The sequence below is a fragment of the Gavia stellata genome, chromosome 9 (assembly GCF_030936135.1).
Source record: "Gavia stellata isolate bGavSte3 chromosome 9, bGavSte3.hap2, whole genome shotgun sequence".
NCBI classification, from domain to species: domain Eukaryota; kingdom Metazoa; phylum Chordata; class Aves; order Gaviiformes; family Gaviidae; genus Gavia; species Gavia stellata.
The window spans coordinates 41647862-41667958 of NC_082602.1; the positions used below are offsets into that span (position 1 = coordinate 41647862).

Genomic DNA, 20097 nt, shown 5'->3' on the forward strand with positions numbered 1-20097 from the left:
GTAGAAATACATGCATGCTTTTAATTCTCTTCATTGCACAAATATAATGCACTTTATCACCTTAAATCATGTATGAAAATGTTTTCCAACAAAATAATTTTCACGTTTAAATATACTGCATGAAGTGGGATTGTTGATTCTTTAAATAACACCCTTACTTTTAAGTCATCAGTTGATTAAGTTTGAAATGAGAATATGCAAGGTAAACATTTTGGCCTGGCTGAATAGATGGCATGAGAGAACTGTATGACCTTCCATGGCACGAACAAGCTGCTTTGTAAGCTACAGGACTCCTGTAGCATTCCCTTCTTCCAGCATAATCTCTACCCTGGGAGCACACTGGGTGTACTCAGAAAGTTAGTTAAATTAGGCACACACTTGCTTTATTGCCAACATAAGATAAAACAGTTCAAGCAATCTGGGAAATCTGTTCCCTGTCCACTCTTCTTCAACAGACTATACAGTCACAAATGGAAGCTGTTTGTGGCATAAGGAACATGTCTATTTGCGATCCCTGTTTTAGAAAGTAAATAATGAACTCATGCCTAAATCTCTGTGCAAAATTCAATCTCTCAAAAGCAAGACTTTAGAATAGAAATACAATTACAATCTAGAACAAATACCCAATATTGTATGTAATTAACACAGAATATTATGAGGTGAAACTTCTGAAAATACCACTTAAAACTGACCTTGGATAAGAACATTCAGGAGTTGCACATAGTGAAAGTAAAATTACAGCAAAACTTAGAGCACACTACAGCACAACAATAAGATTCAGATGAATTCAGAGGGGAAAACAATAACATTTCCTCTGCCAGTATCGCAATATAAATCTTAGATCCCTAATGATATTGACAGGAGCTTTGCCACAGAATTCAGCAGAACTGTCACTTCACCTGTATTGCAATACTCTACATGTTGCCACTAGATGTTATGTCCAACCTTTAGGACTGTGCAAAGCAGTCAAAGTCAAGCGTAGTAACTTTTAGTCCCACATACATACATTACCTTTAGCTTCATTTTCACTGTCAAGGACTATTTGAAATGAATCAGGAGCTAGTGCAAGACCTGCATTTACCAGAAGGGACCTCTTTTTCCTCACATTTTCCTTCTGTTTTACCCTTTTAGCCTACGTAAAGAAAAGAACTAATTGTTATTAAGTTAATTGTTATTATATTCCTATTTATGTATCTTATTTACTAAACACAACAGAATGCAGATCATAGAACTTGGTACTACCAAAAAAATACGTATAGGAATTGTGTATCTTCATGTATCTTCACCATGAGGGTGGTGAGGCACTGGAACAGGTTGCCCAGAGAAGATGTGGATGCCCCAACCCTGGAAGTGTTCAAGGCCAGGTTGGACGGGGCTTTAAGCAACCTGGTCTAGTGGAAGGTGGCCCTGCCCATGGCAGGGGGCTTGGAACTAGATGATCACAGAATCATTAAGGTTGGAAAAGACATGTAAGATCATCAAGTCCAACCATCAACCCAACACCACCATGCCCACTAAACCATGTCCCACAGTGCCACGTCCACATGTTCCTTGAACACCTCCAGTGATGGTGACTCCACCACCTCCCTGGGCAGCCTCTTCCAGTGCTTCACCACTCTCTCAGGAAAGAAATTTTTCCTAATATCCAGCCTAAACCTCCCCTGGCACAACTTGAGGCCATTTCCTCTTGTCCTATCTCTTGTCACTTGGGAGAAGAGACCAGCACCCACCTCACCACAACCCCCTTTCAGGCAGTTGTAGAGAGCGATGAGGTCTCCCCTCAGCCTCCTCTTTTCCAGACTGAAAAACCCCAGCTCCCTCAGCCGCTCCTCATCAGACTTGTGCTCCAGACCCCTCACCAGCTCCGTCGCCCTTCTCTGGACACGCTCCAGCACCTCAATGTCCTTCTTGGAGTGAGGGGCCCAAAACTGAACACAGCCTTCAAGGTGCGGCCTCACCAGTGCTGAGTATGGGGGGATGATCGCTTCTCTAGTCCTGCTGGCCACACCATTTCTGATACAGGCCAGGATGCCGTTGGCCTTCTTGGCCACCTGGGCACACTGCTGGCTCATATTCAGCCGGCTGTCAACCAGCACCCCCAGGTCCTTTTCCGCCAGGAAAATTATCTTTAAGGTCCCTTCCAACCCAACCCATTCTATGAGTTTATGGTCTTACACATCTTTCTGCAGTATTACTGTTGTTGAAAGTGACTGCAGTACTTTGGTTGATCTTGACATGAGTACATCAAAGATAACTGAATACAAAGTACTGTTCATGCTCCTCTCCTCATGGATCTTTACAGTATATTCCTCAGTGTATAACCTGTGATTATGTTATAAATTCTTAAATGAAGAACAGTATTTATTTAGAAACCAACAATAACATATCCGTTGTGCAATAACTAGGAATTGCTACAAAATATAAAAAATTCCTAGTCCACTCAGAATTAGCCAAAGTCAGAGGAGGTGTAAGTGTTTTTTTAAAAATAACACTTAAACAGAGTAAGCTTGCATGGAAAAGCATTAAAACTAGACAAAAAATCTTCACTCTTGTCTTAACAAGACATATCAACTCACCAGCAGCTTTACAGTACTAACTTTAGGTTCAGTGAACATATCTTAATATCTGTGAATATTCCAAAATGGTGTATAGCTGAAATTTCTTTTAGCCAACTAATCAGCAGTTGCCAATATGATTTTTGTTCAGATGCTGAGGCACCACAACAGAATTATATGCAATAACTCTTGACAATGACTACACTGTGACTTTAGATTATATTATGTAGCATCATTTGTAGGTGTGACATAATACTGATTTATCTCTAAAGCCAGCCAGGATGTGTAGCTATTTGGCCACTGCTCCCCTCATTAATTGAAACACTGTTCCATGCAATGAAATCTTAATTGTTGACAATTATGAATAGGCCTCTTTTTTGCTGATATTTTTACTAATGAATAGCTTCCACCCCGCCCCCCCCCCCCCCCGCCAAGAAATAAGCTTTGAACATAACTGGAAAAAACCTCTACACAATCGTCAGAGTGTGAAGTAGCATGACCACCATAGAGAGAATTCAGAGTTTTTCAAGGCAACCAACCAATGCCAATTTCCTGAAAGCAATCTGATGCTGGCTGTACTAATATGCAGCTCTACTAAACAGCTGGCTTTCCTCTGCCAGAATTTAATAAGCAAACCTATTTCAGCTACTGACTTTATTCTTCATGATTACCTGTTCAATCATCATTACTGCCCGATCCTCTGGACGCTCAGGTGACTTATACAGCATAGCGCACAAACGAAGACGGTTAAAAGTCAATCGTAGATGTTCTTGATACTGCCCACTGTTGTTCAGATGTATAGCTTTTTGCAAATGTTCCACAGCAGCCTCTATTCTATCCCCACCTTCTTCAATACGAGCTATTTCCATATGAACTTGGCAACGCAACAAAATCAACATGCTAAGGAATACGAATTTAAATGTAAACTGTTAAAATGAGGCAAACTAAAATTCTTAGACCTAAAAATTACCCCAAAGTGAAACTCAATAATTAAAAGTGACTCCTGTTTGAAAATAGAGATTCCCTTTTTAACTTGTCTCTTTCATTTTCACTATCATGCCTTTTTAATGAAATTACTTAGAAAATTTAACTGTATTTTACTTTCATTAACCCTGCATGAGAAAACACAGCCATGAGGAAGCAATGCATCTTTTAGACTAACTGATCTTTGTGTATCAGCAGAACTCTTTTTCAGTACCACACTGAAGTTACCACTTAGATATGAAAATCAAGTGAACAGATTTTCAAAAGTATTTATTAACTCCCAGAGAGAGCATGATGTACTGGATAAAGGCCACTTTTGATAGAAGTTACAATGTCTTATAGTTGATTAACTGTAGTATTTTTCAGTTTCTAACAAATTTCAATATTTGCTATAGGCCATTAAACAGTGTGAGATTTTGCCTAAAAGGAACATACATTTAAATGATTAACGAGGAAATGTACACAATACGCAGATGTTACCTTATTACAAGCTAGTGGAAAATTTTCAAAGACACTTAACATCCTAGAGCTTGAGCTTTTAAATGAGTTTGACGCTCAGTTGTTAGACCTTTTAAAGTATGAAATAAGTACACAGAATAGAAAGTTACCTGTCAATCTCTTCAAGAACATCAGCAACTGATATCAATGGCTTTCGCACATGTTGATGCAAATTGTGTTGTAGTAGTGGTAAGCACAGATTCCACTGGGTTGTACAAACAACCTGAATCACATCAGGATCTCCCAGTTGAACTGCATGTTTTAAGGTTAAGTCAAGATTTTTTATCAATTCCAGCTGAGCCTACAAAAATGAAAAATTAATTAGCAAATATTGCATTTAATGAATACAATGTCTTACATGTTCCTCCAAATTTTAATCTTAGGGCTGTTTCCAATAGAAAGCAATCCCTCATCCAGCAGACTTTGGAAACTTTTTTTTTTTTTTTTTTTTTAATAAAAACTTTATTTTTACATAGGCATTGGTAACTAAGGAGTCTTTATTTTAGGTACTCCATGCTGCTACTACATATTTCAGGCAGAAGTCTGTCAGCTATTCCCCTTTCTTATGATAAACAGAAATTTATAATTGTGAAATATTTGTGAATTCAGAGGGCTTATCTTTTTTTTTTTTTTAATACTAAGCTACAAATGCAGTGTAAGAGAGGAAAAAAAGAAATATTATTAATGGGATTTGAAATACTGTCAATTAAACTTGGTTCCTATTAAATCTAAAAGCAAATCCTTACCTACAATAAGAGACACTTGCTATTATTAAATGCTTTTTAGAGGTTATGCAATTAAAAAAAAAAAAGAAAAAAGAAAAAAATCAAACAAAAAATCTACAACTGCATACACTGTGATAGGAATATTTATTTAAATATCTAAATATCCTATTTTTTATTTAAGCAGTATTAGTAGTGTTTCATAATATGTAGAATTCATGACAATTTTTTTTCAAAAGGTGGATTGAATTTCTGAACCCCAAAATGAGAACAGTCATAGATAGGAGTAAGTTTATGCACTAACACTATCGATCTCCATGAAGCATTTTCATACTTCTCATTTTAGGAACTTTAGGTGCCTCTAACAGCTGTTCTAAACTGCTCATTGTAGGCATCTATCTAATCCCATTAATAGTATTGACAATTTAGGCTTCTACTTTTGATGATCTGAATTATAACTGAGTCAACTGACTATAGAAATCTAAGAAAATCCTCCCCAGTGTGACAATTTATCAGGAATAATCTGCATTTCTCTGACATAAGAATTCATATTAAATTGCCCATAACATGCAATAATAGTTGAGTTGGACTTGATGATCATTATGGGTCCCTTCCAACTCGAGATATTCTATGAAAACACCTCTCATAAATGTAAAATATGAAAACAAGAGAGTGTTGCCTTTGCATGCCTCAATGCTACCATCTTTACTCTTGGAAAGTAAAATATTATGAACCTTTATAGTCAGACAGAAGACTTAAGGGAGGAATATACAACTGTTGTTTATTTTTCCCTGTTTTCTTCTTGGCAGCCGAATTAGAAAGAATATAAAGTTTAAAAGAATTTCTGATTAGTATAATGTAAATAAGACACATAAGTCCCATGCAATTTTCCACGTTTAACAAATTAAAACTTTTACTTTTCTCTCAAAGTTAATGTTAAAGAACATACCTCAACAACTCCTTTGGTATAAGCCACAAATTTAGTGCCATTTTTTTTTATTTCATATTCACATTCCAGGCATTTTATTTCAATAAGTTTCCCCTGCTCCTATGAAGTATTAATATACAAAATGCTAATTTTAATAATTAAAGAGGAACACAATGAAAATTAAACCCATGCAATTACACTAATACAGCATATTTTGTTACTGAAAATCCCACTATACTAGCTAATTAACTGAAACAATAAAAAGGGAGTAGAATTTGTTGTTTGAGCAGCAGTCACTTCTTACTAAGCCAAAGCTGCAAAATAACTTTACCAGTTTTTTTAAAGTTGTTCATTGCCAGACTTCGCAGTAAGAAAACCAGCGTACACTTGATTTTTCCTATACTGTAATTTGATTTCAGTTCTAGCAGATTCTTGCTCACTAATATTATTAAAGAGATACATGCTTGGAATAAGCAAGAACTAGACAAGACAGAAAGGATTCATCTTAATGGGTAGTGCAACTTTTAAGTGAAAAAAGAGGTTAGATTTTTAACACCTTAGGAAGGATCTGGCTATTAAATCATACAAATTATATGTATGGATCATCTAACATACTTTGTATTTGGTTTCATATGGTGCAGTAGGGAAAGCCAGGCGCCATCTCCATTCATCATTCATTACAAACTATTATCAAATCACTCAGCATGACCTTTGTTAATTTAACATCCCCATGACTGGAAAACAGATGAGATCTTGAAAAACTTAGATGAATGTAGAACTACCACTATCATGTAATGACAAATACATAAAGAGATGGAATTCATGTTATGGCTGAGATATCTGTCAGTATTTGGCAAAAGACAAGAAGCCGGAACTCGATAGAGATTTCTCTCACTCTACCACAAAGAGGTCACTGTCAAAATGATGCTGGGCAATCTGAAGATGGTCACTTAAACACCCGCTAACTTTAAGGGAGAAGAGAAGGTTGGAATAGAAGCAAGGCTTCTCTACTGCTGCCACAGAAGGGATACTTGCTGTTACTATCTATACAAATATCCAAACTAAATCCTTGTGAATCTTTGATCTAGGGGATTTAAACACGTCTTCCAGTGGAATGCTATGGAATTGTGCATGTTTTTAGACTTGTGGGAAATTTTCAGAAAAAAATGGGCCTGAGGCAGACACCTGGAATAAAACAATTTCAGTGAGGATAAGTAAAATTTACATTACAAGTAACTCAAAGTAGGATCATTGTAATAGAAATTTGGAAATACATTTTGAAATTTGTTTGGCAGTATTTGCCACTTACATTTCTGTACATGCACATTTTAGGTAACTAAAAATTTACTCATGGGGATCACAACACAACAGGCACTTTTTCATACATTTTTGTATCTGAAAAACATACTGATTTTCTGAATACAGTGATGAACAGTTCTGTTTCTCAACAGGTATACTTGTTTTGGCTGGGATAGAGTTAGTTTTCTTCACAGTAGCTGGTACGGGGCTATGTTTTGGCGTTGTGCTGAAAACAGCATTGATAGCAGAGGGATGTATTAGTTACAGCTGAGCAGCGCTTGCCCAGCGTCAAGGGCTGCTCTGCTCCTCACCCTGCCCTGCCAGCCAGCAGGCTGGGGGTGCACAAAGACTTGGGAGCGGACACAGCTGGGACAGCTGACCCCAACCGACCAAAGGGATATTCCAGACCATATGACATCGTGCTCAGCAATAAAACTGGGGGTGGAGGTCAGTGGGGGGGCCACTGCTCGGGACTGGCTGGGCATCGGTCAGTTGGTGGTGAGCAGTTGTTTTAATTTGCATGACCTGTTTTTCTTGGGTTTTATTTTCCTCCCTGTTGTTTGGGGTTTTTTTTTCCCCTCCCCTTACATTTTTTTTTTTAATCTCTTTTTAAACTGTTTTTGTATCAACGCACGAGTTTTTTCACTTTTACCCTTCCAATTCTCTCCCCCATCCCACACCGGGGGTCAATGAGTGAGCGGCTGTGTGGTGCTTAGTTGCCAGCTGGGGTTAAACCACGACAACTGGGAAGGAACAGAAAAAACAAATCTCAGAGCCAGCTGAACATAAGAATCAAAAAGGGCACACACATTGAAAGACCAATTATTAGGGAGACCACACAAAATTTTAATCTAAGAATACCCCTACAGTAACTTTATAATAAAAATACTACAGAAGAGTAAAAATTATTAAAAGATAGTAAATAGCAAATCAAATAATAGTTTGCTGGAAAATGAATCTTTCCTACTAAAGGAAACTGGGAAATTTCTAGGAACAAAGACTATCAGAAAAGATCCACACAAAGGAAAGGATTAAGGAGTGCAGTTCATGGCACAACGTCTCTGGATTTCTCGCTCCAATGAGAGAGAACTATACTACTTAATTCCTACTTTCCAGAAAAGATAACAACTTTGGGGCTTTTTTTTCTGGCAACCTTTTTTGAACTCCTCCTTCCGTCAGCCCCCTAATCATGCTCCAGACAAATGCTCTGTTTTCTCCTCAAAATTAGAATTCATATGCTGTTCTGCAAGTTTGATATTGTACTCATAAAGTGAATGTATGTAACATTAACTGCTTTTTGAGCTTACGTCTTGGTGACCAATTGCAATCTCAATCGGTAAACTGGTTAAATCTTCAAAACCTGCAGGCAGCATTTAACTTCCAATCAAACAGATAACATTTAAAAACATAAGCAAAAATTTACAGTTAACATTTATTTGCCAAAAGTAACTGCACTGCTAATTACCCTATTCTACATATACCCTACCTTCTGACCTTACATCTTCTCTCTAGTTTAGGAATAGATCACTTACCCAAGTAATTACTTATATTAATAAATACATAAACAATACAGAGACAGACAGAAGATCCCAGAACCATCAGTATTATTTTTGAAGTACAATCACAATGGGGGTGGATGTTGTTAAAAAAAACCACAAACAACTGTAATTAATACTTACAGTAATCCCAGCGCTCTTCAAATCAAGTATACAATCATATGCAAGCTTAATGCAGTTTACTTTCATAGAAAAACGAGCTAATTCCAGAATCAAGGGAATCCTTTAAAAATAGAAAAACGTCACTTCAGAGAATCTGATATTGCCCTTTTATGGAATTAGAAAAACACTATATGAAAGTAATTTTGTGCAATACTTCTGAAAACCTTGAAGTCATCTGAGTAGTAGAGGACGTGATTATACTAGTAATGCTCACAGTTAACAAGGAAAAAGATTAAAGTTGGCTACATGAAAAATACAAAAGTTCATCTGTTTATGGAAAATAATTAGTATACTGCTACTGTAGCCTTGCACAAACTGTTCCTGAAGAACATAAAAAATACAAAATGAAATGTATGCAGCAAAAAAAGATGGCAAAATAGCAAATAAAGATTGCAAGTAATTCTGTAAATACAATGCAGTCAACTGGCACACAACTTGAAACAGTCAGATCCATTGGTCAATTATTTAGGAACTAAGAACACAGAACAACACAGTAGGAGACTGTATTCTAAATGTTTGGATCTCTGTAAATAACCAAATGAGCATAGTGTACTGTCTGGGATTGGAGAAGTAATGAGAGACATTAATACCATCAAAGAAGATTGACCTTAACAAGTAAAAATGTAGTATTACTTCCATATGTAACAGCCGTGATATAACTACTGGAATAGAGTTCAGTTTAGTCCGCATTTCAAAATTATGCTGAAGAATTGGGAAGGGCCCCAAGAAAAGCTAAAAATGAACTAAAGTCTGAAAAGCACTTGTCAATTCTAAGACCTTTTAAAAATCTCATTTTATCAACAACAAAGGATTATGGAAAGATTTAATCACGTTATACAAATGGCTATATGGAAGAAGATATTTAATCTTGGGTTCTTTAATAAAGCCTAATAGGACCTTAGTCTTTTTTTTTTTTTTTTAAGATGACCTAAGCACTAACGCAACACAAACTATTGTAACTAAGTACTAGTTCACTCTCTTCAAGGTCAATGGGAATTTTTACAGACTTCAGTGGAAGCAGGATCAGCTTCAGCATCAACTTTCAGAGGGCTATGACAAGTAAAACTCACTTCACACTGAGAACAGATGCTGGAGGTACATCGTATTGTTTCAAAAGTACATATACAGAATTCAGATTTGCAGTGGCATCACTTGGAAATTCATTGGTGTCCCACTGCCTGCAACACATTAGGAATTGATCATAATTTTTCACAAAATTATTATTGCTTTAAAAATTTGAAATAACTCTCCTAACTTTAGAATGGATGGCTCTTAGTCCCATGTATCAGTGGGATACCTGGATTTTGAAATATCAAAGAAAAAAAAAAAATCTAGTCAACAAAACCTACTTCAGTATGCCAAGTAAGTTACTCAGAGACAGCCAGATATGAAGTGCAAAGAACATTCCAGCATAAGAATTAATATTTCAGACGGTAATTTTATTCCAGAAGCAAAGAAAAACGGTGTGCAAAACTCCTTTCCTATAACGTCAACATAAGTTAATCCACTGTTACTAAGAAAATAATTAATACTTTTAAAATGGGGAAGTGTTGAGACATTGGGAAAAAAAAAGATTTTGTTATGAAGTCTAATTTTCAAAATTGTACGTCTTTAAAATTTAAAAAGTTTAAAAAGTATTATGCTTCCCATCCTTGCAATTCATGCGCGATTCATGCATTATATTTCAGGTGTAATTTCCCCACTTTATCTGTACTCTCTTATACACGACTTGTGTACTGAACCAGTCTGTTGGATACAAAAATGTCTTTCAATCTCTTGAATTCTTTCACCTGAGAATATCTGTACAACGCACTATTCGCCACATTCCCAAAGAACTATCTCACTTTTTAGCTGAGGCTCTTCTCTAGACAGGCTTGACAGTTATTACCCAAACTGTCATTAGTTTTCCATTTGAGAAACTAATGTTTGCTGTAGATTTTTCTACTGGCATATGGGATACCAAAACCTGACCCTACCTCTGTAATATCAAGCATCAAAGTACAAGTGGAAGGATACGTTTTAATACTTACAATTTTAACATCTGCATTTTATAAATAACTGAAAAATGGATGGAATTTTGTACTTCCTTCTCTACCTGGGAAATATCCATTAGTTTGTGATACACCTATAAAACAACAATTTAATTATTAATTGACTAAATAAGCAAAGAAAGGACAGACACTCAACAGGGCTAAAATAAAGCAGGTATGTTGACTGTAGGCTTTTTCATTGACTCTAAGGGCAGTGAGGCTACTACGATCATCTATGTTGTTCTGCATAGATACCACAAAGATCACCTAGCAGAGCTTTACTAAACTTCACATAGTGAGGATCAGAAGTATTAACAGAAATCGAAATGTGGAACTAACATCTGAGTTAGAATTCTAATTAAAGCATTTTTAATAACACCTTTTGATAGCACTCATTCTGAAATCATCTCATCCAGCTATGAGAAATGAGCCCTGTTGAAATTTATCTGTAACTATAAATTATATATAACAAAAAAAATTATGAAGAAATTACAATAAACTGTAGTTACTGCAATTTAACTGTAGAGTTACACATTAAACGTGTGCACATCTTTGCTTCTGACTCTCTCACACTGACTGCCCATGACAATCAATGCTGATTACTTAAGCTGTACTGGAACAGTAAGTTTTGAAGGACTTAAGTATGCTGTTACTAAATCAGTCAATAGTGTGGATCACAATTCTGTAGCCCTGCTGAGACACACAGCCCAAGTACAATTTTAGAACTACTTTATTCTTCTGTTTAAGGCCACTGTTAAATAGCTTTGCTCAACAGTGCCTCTAAAAATACAAAAGTCATTTTGACCTTGCCTAAATGTTATTGCTTCATTAATATGGCACCTCTGGAAGGTTGGATATTGGTTCTCTTAATTCAAATGTTAGATAAGTTTATATTATAAACATACGCTCTTGAAATGCAGTGATTGGGAGTGGACAGAAAAAGACAACAGACAGTGTAACAGAATGAAAGAAAATACGACTGCATGCAACTTCCAAGTTTTATTGGCCTATTTCTGCTTTTGCCACATTTGTCTTCACCCTTTTATTTCCCAAATTAAGGGCATGCAAGAAATGGGAACTACTGTCATATGTTCCAATTCTCAGAACCTTTTATAGGGTTCAAGTTGGGTCATTTCAGTATTTAACAGCATGAGAAAAGTCAACAGATGCTAAATATGCTCAATGGCATAAGGCAGGTTAAGTTGCACCCACTACAGCCCCTGCATTAATAGTAATTATTCCCAAACAGAATTTTTAGGGTTATTAACAGTTATCCTGATTATATTATGTTGTATTAAAATAACATGGAGCAGTGGGGAGCTCTTCAGCTTATAGGATCAAAAATACACAAATTGTAAAAATCTCTGCATATCTACTGTATCATTTGGTAGCTCATAAAATTTAAATGAAGGAAACAATATATTTAATTTTTATAACTATGATCTTGTGAAATGTAGAGAAAGCTTCTGTCTTACTGGGAGTTTAAAATATCTTACAGCATTACCATTAGAGAAAATATTTGAGAGTATTTGTCTGGAACATTTTCCTTAATAAAGGTTGCTGCAGTAGATGAAAACTCTTTTGCTTCTTTCAGTTTTGAAGCATCGAGGAAGCACTCAAGTAAATTTCTGCAGATCAAATAAATATTTGTATTAAATATTTGTTAACGCTTTCTGAAATAATTCTTATTTATATTTTTTCAAGACACTTTTTATATTCAAGGTACCACTCCAAAATACAGTACAAGCCATTAATGCTATAAAGCATTGACCCAACACGAAAGAGATCCTCTAACTTCTACGTTCTTTGTTTCTTCTGGACATATACAGCTGTTAACATACATTTATTGCAGATCACAAAAATAATCTTGTAAAAGGAGATTTTTCTGAAAACTTTTCTCAACAAGACACCTGGAATTAAAATGATTAATTATTTAAAGTTGTATGAGAAAAAGATTTCTGTGAGATGTATTCTAAGATTCTCCCTTAACTACTGGAAAGGCTAGTATTTCAAAGCCATCTAGAGAAAGAAAACAATTCATCTTGGCAACTGCAACATAGCTACTGGATTTTCAATACTTTATCTGATTTAACTGAAAAAGAGCCTATGATTCCATGAAATAAATTCACAACAACAACAATAATAATTATTCAAAAAATAAGCACTAACATTAGTTTCATAACACAAACACATTGTGTGGACTTGATAGTTTACACCAATACCTCAGCAAGAGCATGTTTGGTACAAAAAAACCTGCATGCATGGTATTCTAGATAACCTTTAGCATAACCTTTGGAATGTTTTGTTACTTAATTTTTTTATTTCCCTCCAGTTTCAGCTTGTAAAGAAAATGCTGCATAGCAAGAAGCCATCAGTCATAGACCAACGAAATAGAAAAGTTCGCAAAGAGAAATGAAGAAACTGTGGCAGAAGTGTAACAGGAACTGGAAACTGTCTGTAGAACAGCACACCAAAACATCTCTGAGAAAAGGTTGTCTGACCTTGAAAAATTACATGGACACTCTTCATTTTGCACATAAAACTGTTTCCCTCAGTAGAGGTGTCACAAGGTTTATGCTTCAGCTTTACTCAGGAAATTTAAGAATGGTAACACATTGATATTGATACACCATTTATTGCCAACTATTATCAAATTATTATCAAATAATTGGTAATAACGCAAATGTGTATAATAGTACCGATAGTGCACTGGATCGACTTGGGGGGGGTTTACTTCCATTTTAATCTTACTTAGGAAAAAAAATTCAGTTCAGTTCTAAAGGTGAATTACCAACGACACATTAATTTACTAGCAGAATCAGGTATTATAAAAATACCTATTTTCTATCTTTCTGTATTCCTTATAATCTTTAAATTAGAAGATGACAGCTGAGACTTGATGCCGCTTTTGCCTCAGTCTTCACCAGAAAAGTCTCCCAGGCCTTATGCCTAGTGAAAGCGTTCAAAAAATTCAGTAAAGCAGATCTACTGAAAAGGACCTGGGAGTCCTGGTGGACAGACAACTGAACACCAGCCAGCAGCATGGTCAAAGGTGGCCAACAGCATCCTGGTCTATATTAACAGGAGCACAGACAGTAGATGATGGAGGCATGTGCCTACAAGGAGGCAGGTCACTGAGAAGATGGACACAGGCTCTTTACTAAGTTGCATGGCAGGAAGACAAGTGACAAAGGGTGTACACTGAAACAAGAGAGGTTCGGAGTGGTAATAAAGAAAAACTTTCTCCCCGTGAGGACAGTCAAGCAGAGTTGCTGCAGCTCAGAGAGGCTGTGCAGCCTCCATCCTTGACTGCTTCCAGACCTGACTGGATAAAGTCCTAAGCCTGAACGCACAGTTGACCCAGCTTTGAGCACCAGGTTGGACTACCCATCTCATGAGCTCCCTTCCCACCTGAATTGCCTTGCAATCCTCAGGTACATGCTATATCTCTAGACATCATGTCAGGATTATTCCAGATGACATCTGTTAGTTTTGGTGGTTATTAAGCAACATAATACCTATGTAATAAACTTCTGGAATAGCTTGTGAAAATAGATACCTTTACCTTTGGTTCAGTTCCACTGTGTATTTTAAGTCTCAGAGCTTCCCATTAACAATAATTTTCTGCTCAACCAACACTATTTTTCTTGTGATTTATTTTTACTGAGGTTTTGGATATTATTTGTTGTTTCTTTCACTGAAATTAAATATTGAAGATGCAATAAATCTGTCTGCGTGTTGCCTAGGTTGCTTTCTAACATTACTTTTCCTTAGTGACCATAGACTTATGAATATCTGTGCTGCTTTTGGCTGGGGTAGAGTTAATTTTATTCATAGTAGCTATTATGGGGCCACATTTTGAATTTGTGCTGGAAACAGCGCTAATAATACAGAGATGTTTTAGTTATTGCTGAGCAGTGCTTCACAGGGCCAAGGCCTCTTCTGCTCTTCACACCACCCCACCAGCGAGTAGGCTGGGGGTGCACAAAAAGTTGGGAGGCGACACAGCCGGGACAGCCGATCCCTGACCAAAGGTGTATTTCAGACCATATGATGTCATGCTCAGCACTAAAACTGGCGGGGGGCGGGGGGGGGCACTGCTCGGGGCTGGTTGGCCATCAGTTGGTTGGTGGTGAGCAATTGTTTTAATTTGCATCACTTGTCTTTCTTGGGTTTTATTTCTTTCTCTGTTATTTTCCTTTTCATTACTATTTATATCTCAGTAAAGTATGAACTGCAATCAGAGATTGCAAATCAGATACTATCAGTTCAGATGCTTTAAATTTTGGTCTTTAGATTTATTTTAGAAAAACTTAACAAACAAAACAGAAATAGTGTGGCCAGCAGGACTAGAGAAGCGATCATCCCCCCATACTCAGCACTGGTGAGGCCGCACCTCGAATGCTGTGTTTGGTTTTGGGCCCCTCACTCCAAGAAGGACATTGAGGTGCTGGAGCGTGTCCAGAGAAGGGCGACGGAGCTGGTGAGGGGTCTGGAGCACAAGTCTGATGAGGAGCGGCTGAAGGAGCTGGGGGTGTTCAGTCTGGAAAAGAGGAGGCTGAGGGGAGACCTCATCGCTCTCTACAACTGCCTGAAAGGGGGTTGTGGTGAGGTGGGTGCTGGTCTCCTCTCCCAAGTGAGAAGTGATAGCACAAGAGGAAATGGCCTCAAGTTGCACCAGGGGAGATTTAGGCTGAATATTAGGAAAAATTTCTTCACCGAAAGGGTTGTCAGACACTGGAACAGGCTGCCCAGGGAGGTGGTTGAGTCCCCATCCCTGGAGGTATTTAACAGACGTGTAGATGAGGCGCTCAGGGACACGGTTTAGTGGTGGACTTGGCAGTGTCAGGTTAACGGTTGGACTTGATGATCTTAAAGGTCTTCTCCAACCTAAATGATTGTATGACTCTAAAACCAAGTGAAACTCTGCAGAAGGCCTAACTCTGAATATTAGATCTGTAAACCTACAACTATATTTAAACAAAAGTAACATTAGGACCTTATTTTTGCCTGAATTTGTAATAATAACATTTCTTCTTATTAGTGAACAGCTGTCACAGACACTGAGCACATTATATTAGCTTATGCCTTATACATCTTATTTACCATAGATCTAAATTTCCGCATCACAGCTTCACTTCTAATCTAACTCAAGGAATTAATCAGTTATGTCTTTCAGTTAGATTAATGAAAATGATACAATAATCTGGGCACACACATAATATTTTCAGTAGATACACTGATAATTATTTAAGCATATTGTATAATACGTTAACATGTACCTTTCTCCTATTCTCATTATGGAAAAATGTATGTAAAGGCAACGTATCAAAAAGTATTAATTTATTCAGTCACTTAAAACCCAGCAGCTCTAGCAGAAATTAACAACATACATGTCTATTTAAAAACTCTGTATTTGTACCTATCTTTTAAAATTACATTTAATCAGGTTGCATTTTTCATTTCCTTATACAAGCAATAAGGACTTTCAGTGATGCTTAATAAGAACATCCTTGAAATGGGGAAAATAACTACAACGTACTTCTTCAGCCATGAATTGTCTTCAGTGAAATACGAATTGCTAAAGATTCTGACTAGAATTATTTAATTCAGTGTAAATTACACTTCTGAACAGTATGTATGCAGAAAAACCTATGTATTTCCTAAATAAGACATGAAATTAGTTGACAAATTTCAGTTACAACAGACATAAATGTGGAAGACATTTTTATCCAACCCTAGATTACTAATCTCTTCCCTAAAAAGTATTAAACTTTTAATTCTTTTTTTTTTTGTATAATACTTAAAGATATTCTGTGAATTCACCTTGTTGGGAGGTTTAACTCTCAAATAACAATCTATTTCCCTTCATTAATTCCCAGGAAAAAAACTGTTGGTTTAAATCTTAATAGCCTTGTTTATGCAAGTTATTCTCCTTTTCATAACTTTTGGTCTCTTATTTTGCATAAGACTGATGAAAAGAAAACCTATTTCATTTATGCTTTGAAACATAAGACCAAGCAGTATATCCAAATTAGCAGGGACAGCCTTGAATTTAATACTGAAGAAAACTGGATATAATACTAATTAGAAAGGAAAAAGCTTGATCTAATTACATTGGTAAGAACCATACAGTACCAAATTGTACATTAAAGCATGTGACTGACACATAAAAACCACATCACTACTGATGAGAACTCATATCTGTATTCTTAATTGCTGTATTTGCAATACAGATACTTCTTTTGCTCACTGATTTTTCATAAAGTTTCATTTCAACACCAGTTATGGGTTAACAAGAGGAAAAAAATAGTAAAAAAGATAACTCAGGTCAATATATATAAAATCTTTGTAATGAAGGAGGAAATTAGAAGGTATACTAAATATATTCTCACAACCTTACCAGGCTGTTCCATTCTCCTCAGGGATCAGAGGACAGTTTATCTGTTTAAAGGTTATGTTTATTTATCTGAAGAAAATAGTTCTTAAAGAAAACGGGAGTTTGTCCTTCTCCTCACTTAAAAGGACTGCACATAAGCAATGACTCAAACACTACATCCAAAATGACTGTGATATTTCAGATCGGACCTAGGCCCTAACGGCCTCTGCCACTAAAATTTTAACCTCAAAGTCAATATTAAAATGAACCACATTTTATGTTAAGTGTACATTTATGTATCTTTAAAAGTTATGAATTAATTTTTCCACAATAAATGTATCTACAATGTTACCAATGAAATGTACATTATTAAAGACTACCTCAGGTGGCAGCCACATGTACAAGAGGACTACAGAATGCCCATATAAAAAAATAGAATTAAACTTACATCATGAGTTCTGCTCTCCATTCTTTGTCTTGCTCTTCAGTTTGGTTTAACGCTTTAACAATCTGCGAAAGGCTGGGAATAAGATGATAGCGGAATCCAGGCTTAAGACATGGCCTCACAAGTTGCCAATAAAGAACTGAGGCATTATATATCAAAAAATAATATCTGAAAAAGAAGAATAAAGAATTTAGTATTTCATGGACTTAGATAAACATAAAATTACACACGGAGTATTTCAAGACACTTCTAAGAAGCAAAAATTGGAACTTTTCCTATGTGTTTAGGTAAGAACCAATCCTGACTAAGAACTGAGAACACAAGTACAGCACAAAAAATACAGTAACTCTTGCAACTACACTCTACACAGTAATTAACCACTTAAAAGAAGCTAACATGGTGCTCTCCTTCTACAGGCCATAAATGTAAAAATGGAAGAAATGCTCAGAGATATCTACCAGCCTTAAACAGGCTGATTCATCCCATCTATTTAAGACTGTTCAGTATTCTTGTGTTGTTGCAGCACACACAACAGTTACAGAAGCATAGTAACAAAATGGAAGGAAAATCCACAAAAGCAAAAAAAAACCCCAAACAACACAACTCCAGACTACCTAGTGAAAATCTGAGACAAACAACTATGAAAACCTAACTCAGTAACATTTCCTGAGATTTAAAGAGTTAATCCTATCAGTAGGGCCTACCTTCGATCATGGGTGGCAAAATCTATTGCTTTCATAAAAAACAGCACAAACTTTTCAAACTCTTCCTAGAACAGAACAAAAAAATGCAATTTGAATATGGCTTTTATAAACCAGTACATTATTTTCCTATTTAAATATGTTCACATCTCATAATTTTTATTTTCAGATCAGTCTCAAATAAAACATGCTGCCATAATAAGTTCCTGCCATAGAAACAGAATAAATAAAAATGGGTAGCATTGCCTATAACTACATTTCCCTAACTTCAAATTTTAAGACTGTATTTCCAGTTTCTTTCATTTCTGCCCAACTTTGATTATCAGGACTGAAATTTTCCAAAACTGCAAAGCTGAGTACTTTCTAATTCACCAGAGAAAGCTCAGAAACGTCCAAGAGCAAAGCCAGGGGAAAAAAAAAATATTGGTTTGTCCCATTAAAAAACTTGAGGTATTATTTTCTTCAGAAAAGCTCCAACAAGAATTTGTCAACTGAACCGTGTGTCAGGCATGCCCTTTTTATCATTAAAGCAGTTGGGAAGCAGCTTTTCAGAGGAGGACCCGGGGTCCTGGTGGACAGCAAGTCAAACACAAGCCAGCTGCATGCCCTTGCCGCAAAGGCAGCTAAGAGTCTCCTGGGCTGCCTTAGCAGGAGTGTTGCCAGCAGGTCGAGGGAGGTGATCCTTCCCCTCTACTCTGCCCTGGTGAGGCCACACCTGGAGTACTGCGCCCCGTTCTGGGCTCCCCAGCATGAGAGAGACATGGACACTGTGGAGATAATCCAATGAAGGGCCACAGAGATGATGAAGGGACTGGAGCACCTCTTGAATGAGGAAAGGCTGAGAGAGCTGGGACTGTTTGGCCTGGAGAAGAAGGCTCGGGGGGATCTCATCAGTATGTACAAATGCCTGAAGGGAGGGTGTAAAGAAGATGGACGGGATCATAAAAAGGGATTTTTGAAAGCCTAAGAGAAAGATGCAGTGGAAATGGCAAAGCAGAGGTGGAACTGGATGGGCAGGAAGGAGATGACACCAGAGGGCTCTCTACAGTGAGACTGAATGAAGGGTTAAATCACTGACGGTCCCTGGCTGAGACCCTACTGTGATACACAAAAGCTTTACTTGCATAGTTTTAGTTATTTGCTGAGCAGAGTTGATAATAGGATGTTTCAAGATGTGTAACTCCCTTCCTGACAAGATCAAATGGGCCTTGAGGTAGCTCGTTATGCCTCCTGAGTATATCATTGATAACAGGGACTCGGGACGTTTGTGTCAAGACAAGTGCTAAAGAACTAGTTCAAACTGACCCTTTGTAACATTCCGAGGCCAAAGGATGGATGAGCCAATTCCATGACCATGTATGGACAAAGGAAGGCCGAAGTTCAACTAGCGGACAGTGTGAGGAAGACTATGAATGACCACCGGAGGGTGAAAAGACCCTAACCCTAATTTTACTGCGCATGCTTGGACTATGCAAATGAATTCCGGGAACTCATCCACATAAGACCGCCCTTTTTAGAATACTGATGAATATGTATGATTTTTCTGTATATGAACTGAGGTGCTCTGCTAACCCGTTGGAGCACTCGTGGTGGACGAATCCCCAGTGCTGCCCAGCGCTGTATTAAAGAATGCCTGCTTAATAACAAACTAGTTGTTATTGAGTTACTCATCTCGGAAAACCGTCCCGATCACGGGCTCGGTACCGACTTTGTTGTTTCAAGACAGAACAGAATAACTAAAAACTCCAAGAGAGCTGGGACTGATTTACTGGACTCTGTGACTGGCATAAGAAGGCCACTGAGCAATGAGTGGGAACTGCCTAGATAAAGAGAAAACC

At 37.0% G+C, this 20097-nt stretch overlaps 1 protein-coding gene across 1 annotated transcript in view; it reads right to left on the reverse strand.

Annotated features, from left to right (window-relative positions):
- CFAP46 (cilia and flagella associated protein 46) overlaps window positions 1-20097 on the reverse strand; it is an 82191-nt gene that overhangs the window by 58896 nt on the left and 3198 nt on the right. The window contains exons 4-12 of the mRNA XM_059821386.1: window positions 18263-18327; window positions 17562-17726; window positions 12239-12362; window positions 10735-10829; window positions 8666-8765; window positions 5709-5807; window positions 4148-4338; window positions 3227-3455; window positions 1012-1132 (exon numbers count right to left, since the gene is read on the reverse strand). Of these exons, the coding sequence (XP_059677369.1) occupies window positions 1012-1132; window positions 3227-3455; window positions 4148-4338; window positions 5709-5807; window positions 8666-8765; window positions 10735-10829; window positions 12239-12362; window positions 17562-17726; window positions 18263-18327 (1189 nt within the window). The remainder of the gene's footprint in view (window positions 1-1011; window positions 1133-3226; window positions 3456-4147; window positions 4339-5708; window positions 5808-8665; window positions 8766-10734; window positions 10830-12238; window positions 12363-17561; window positions 17727-18262; window positions 18328-20097) is intronic.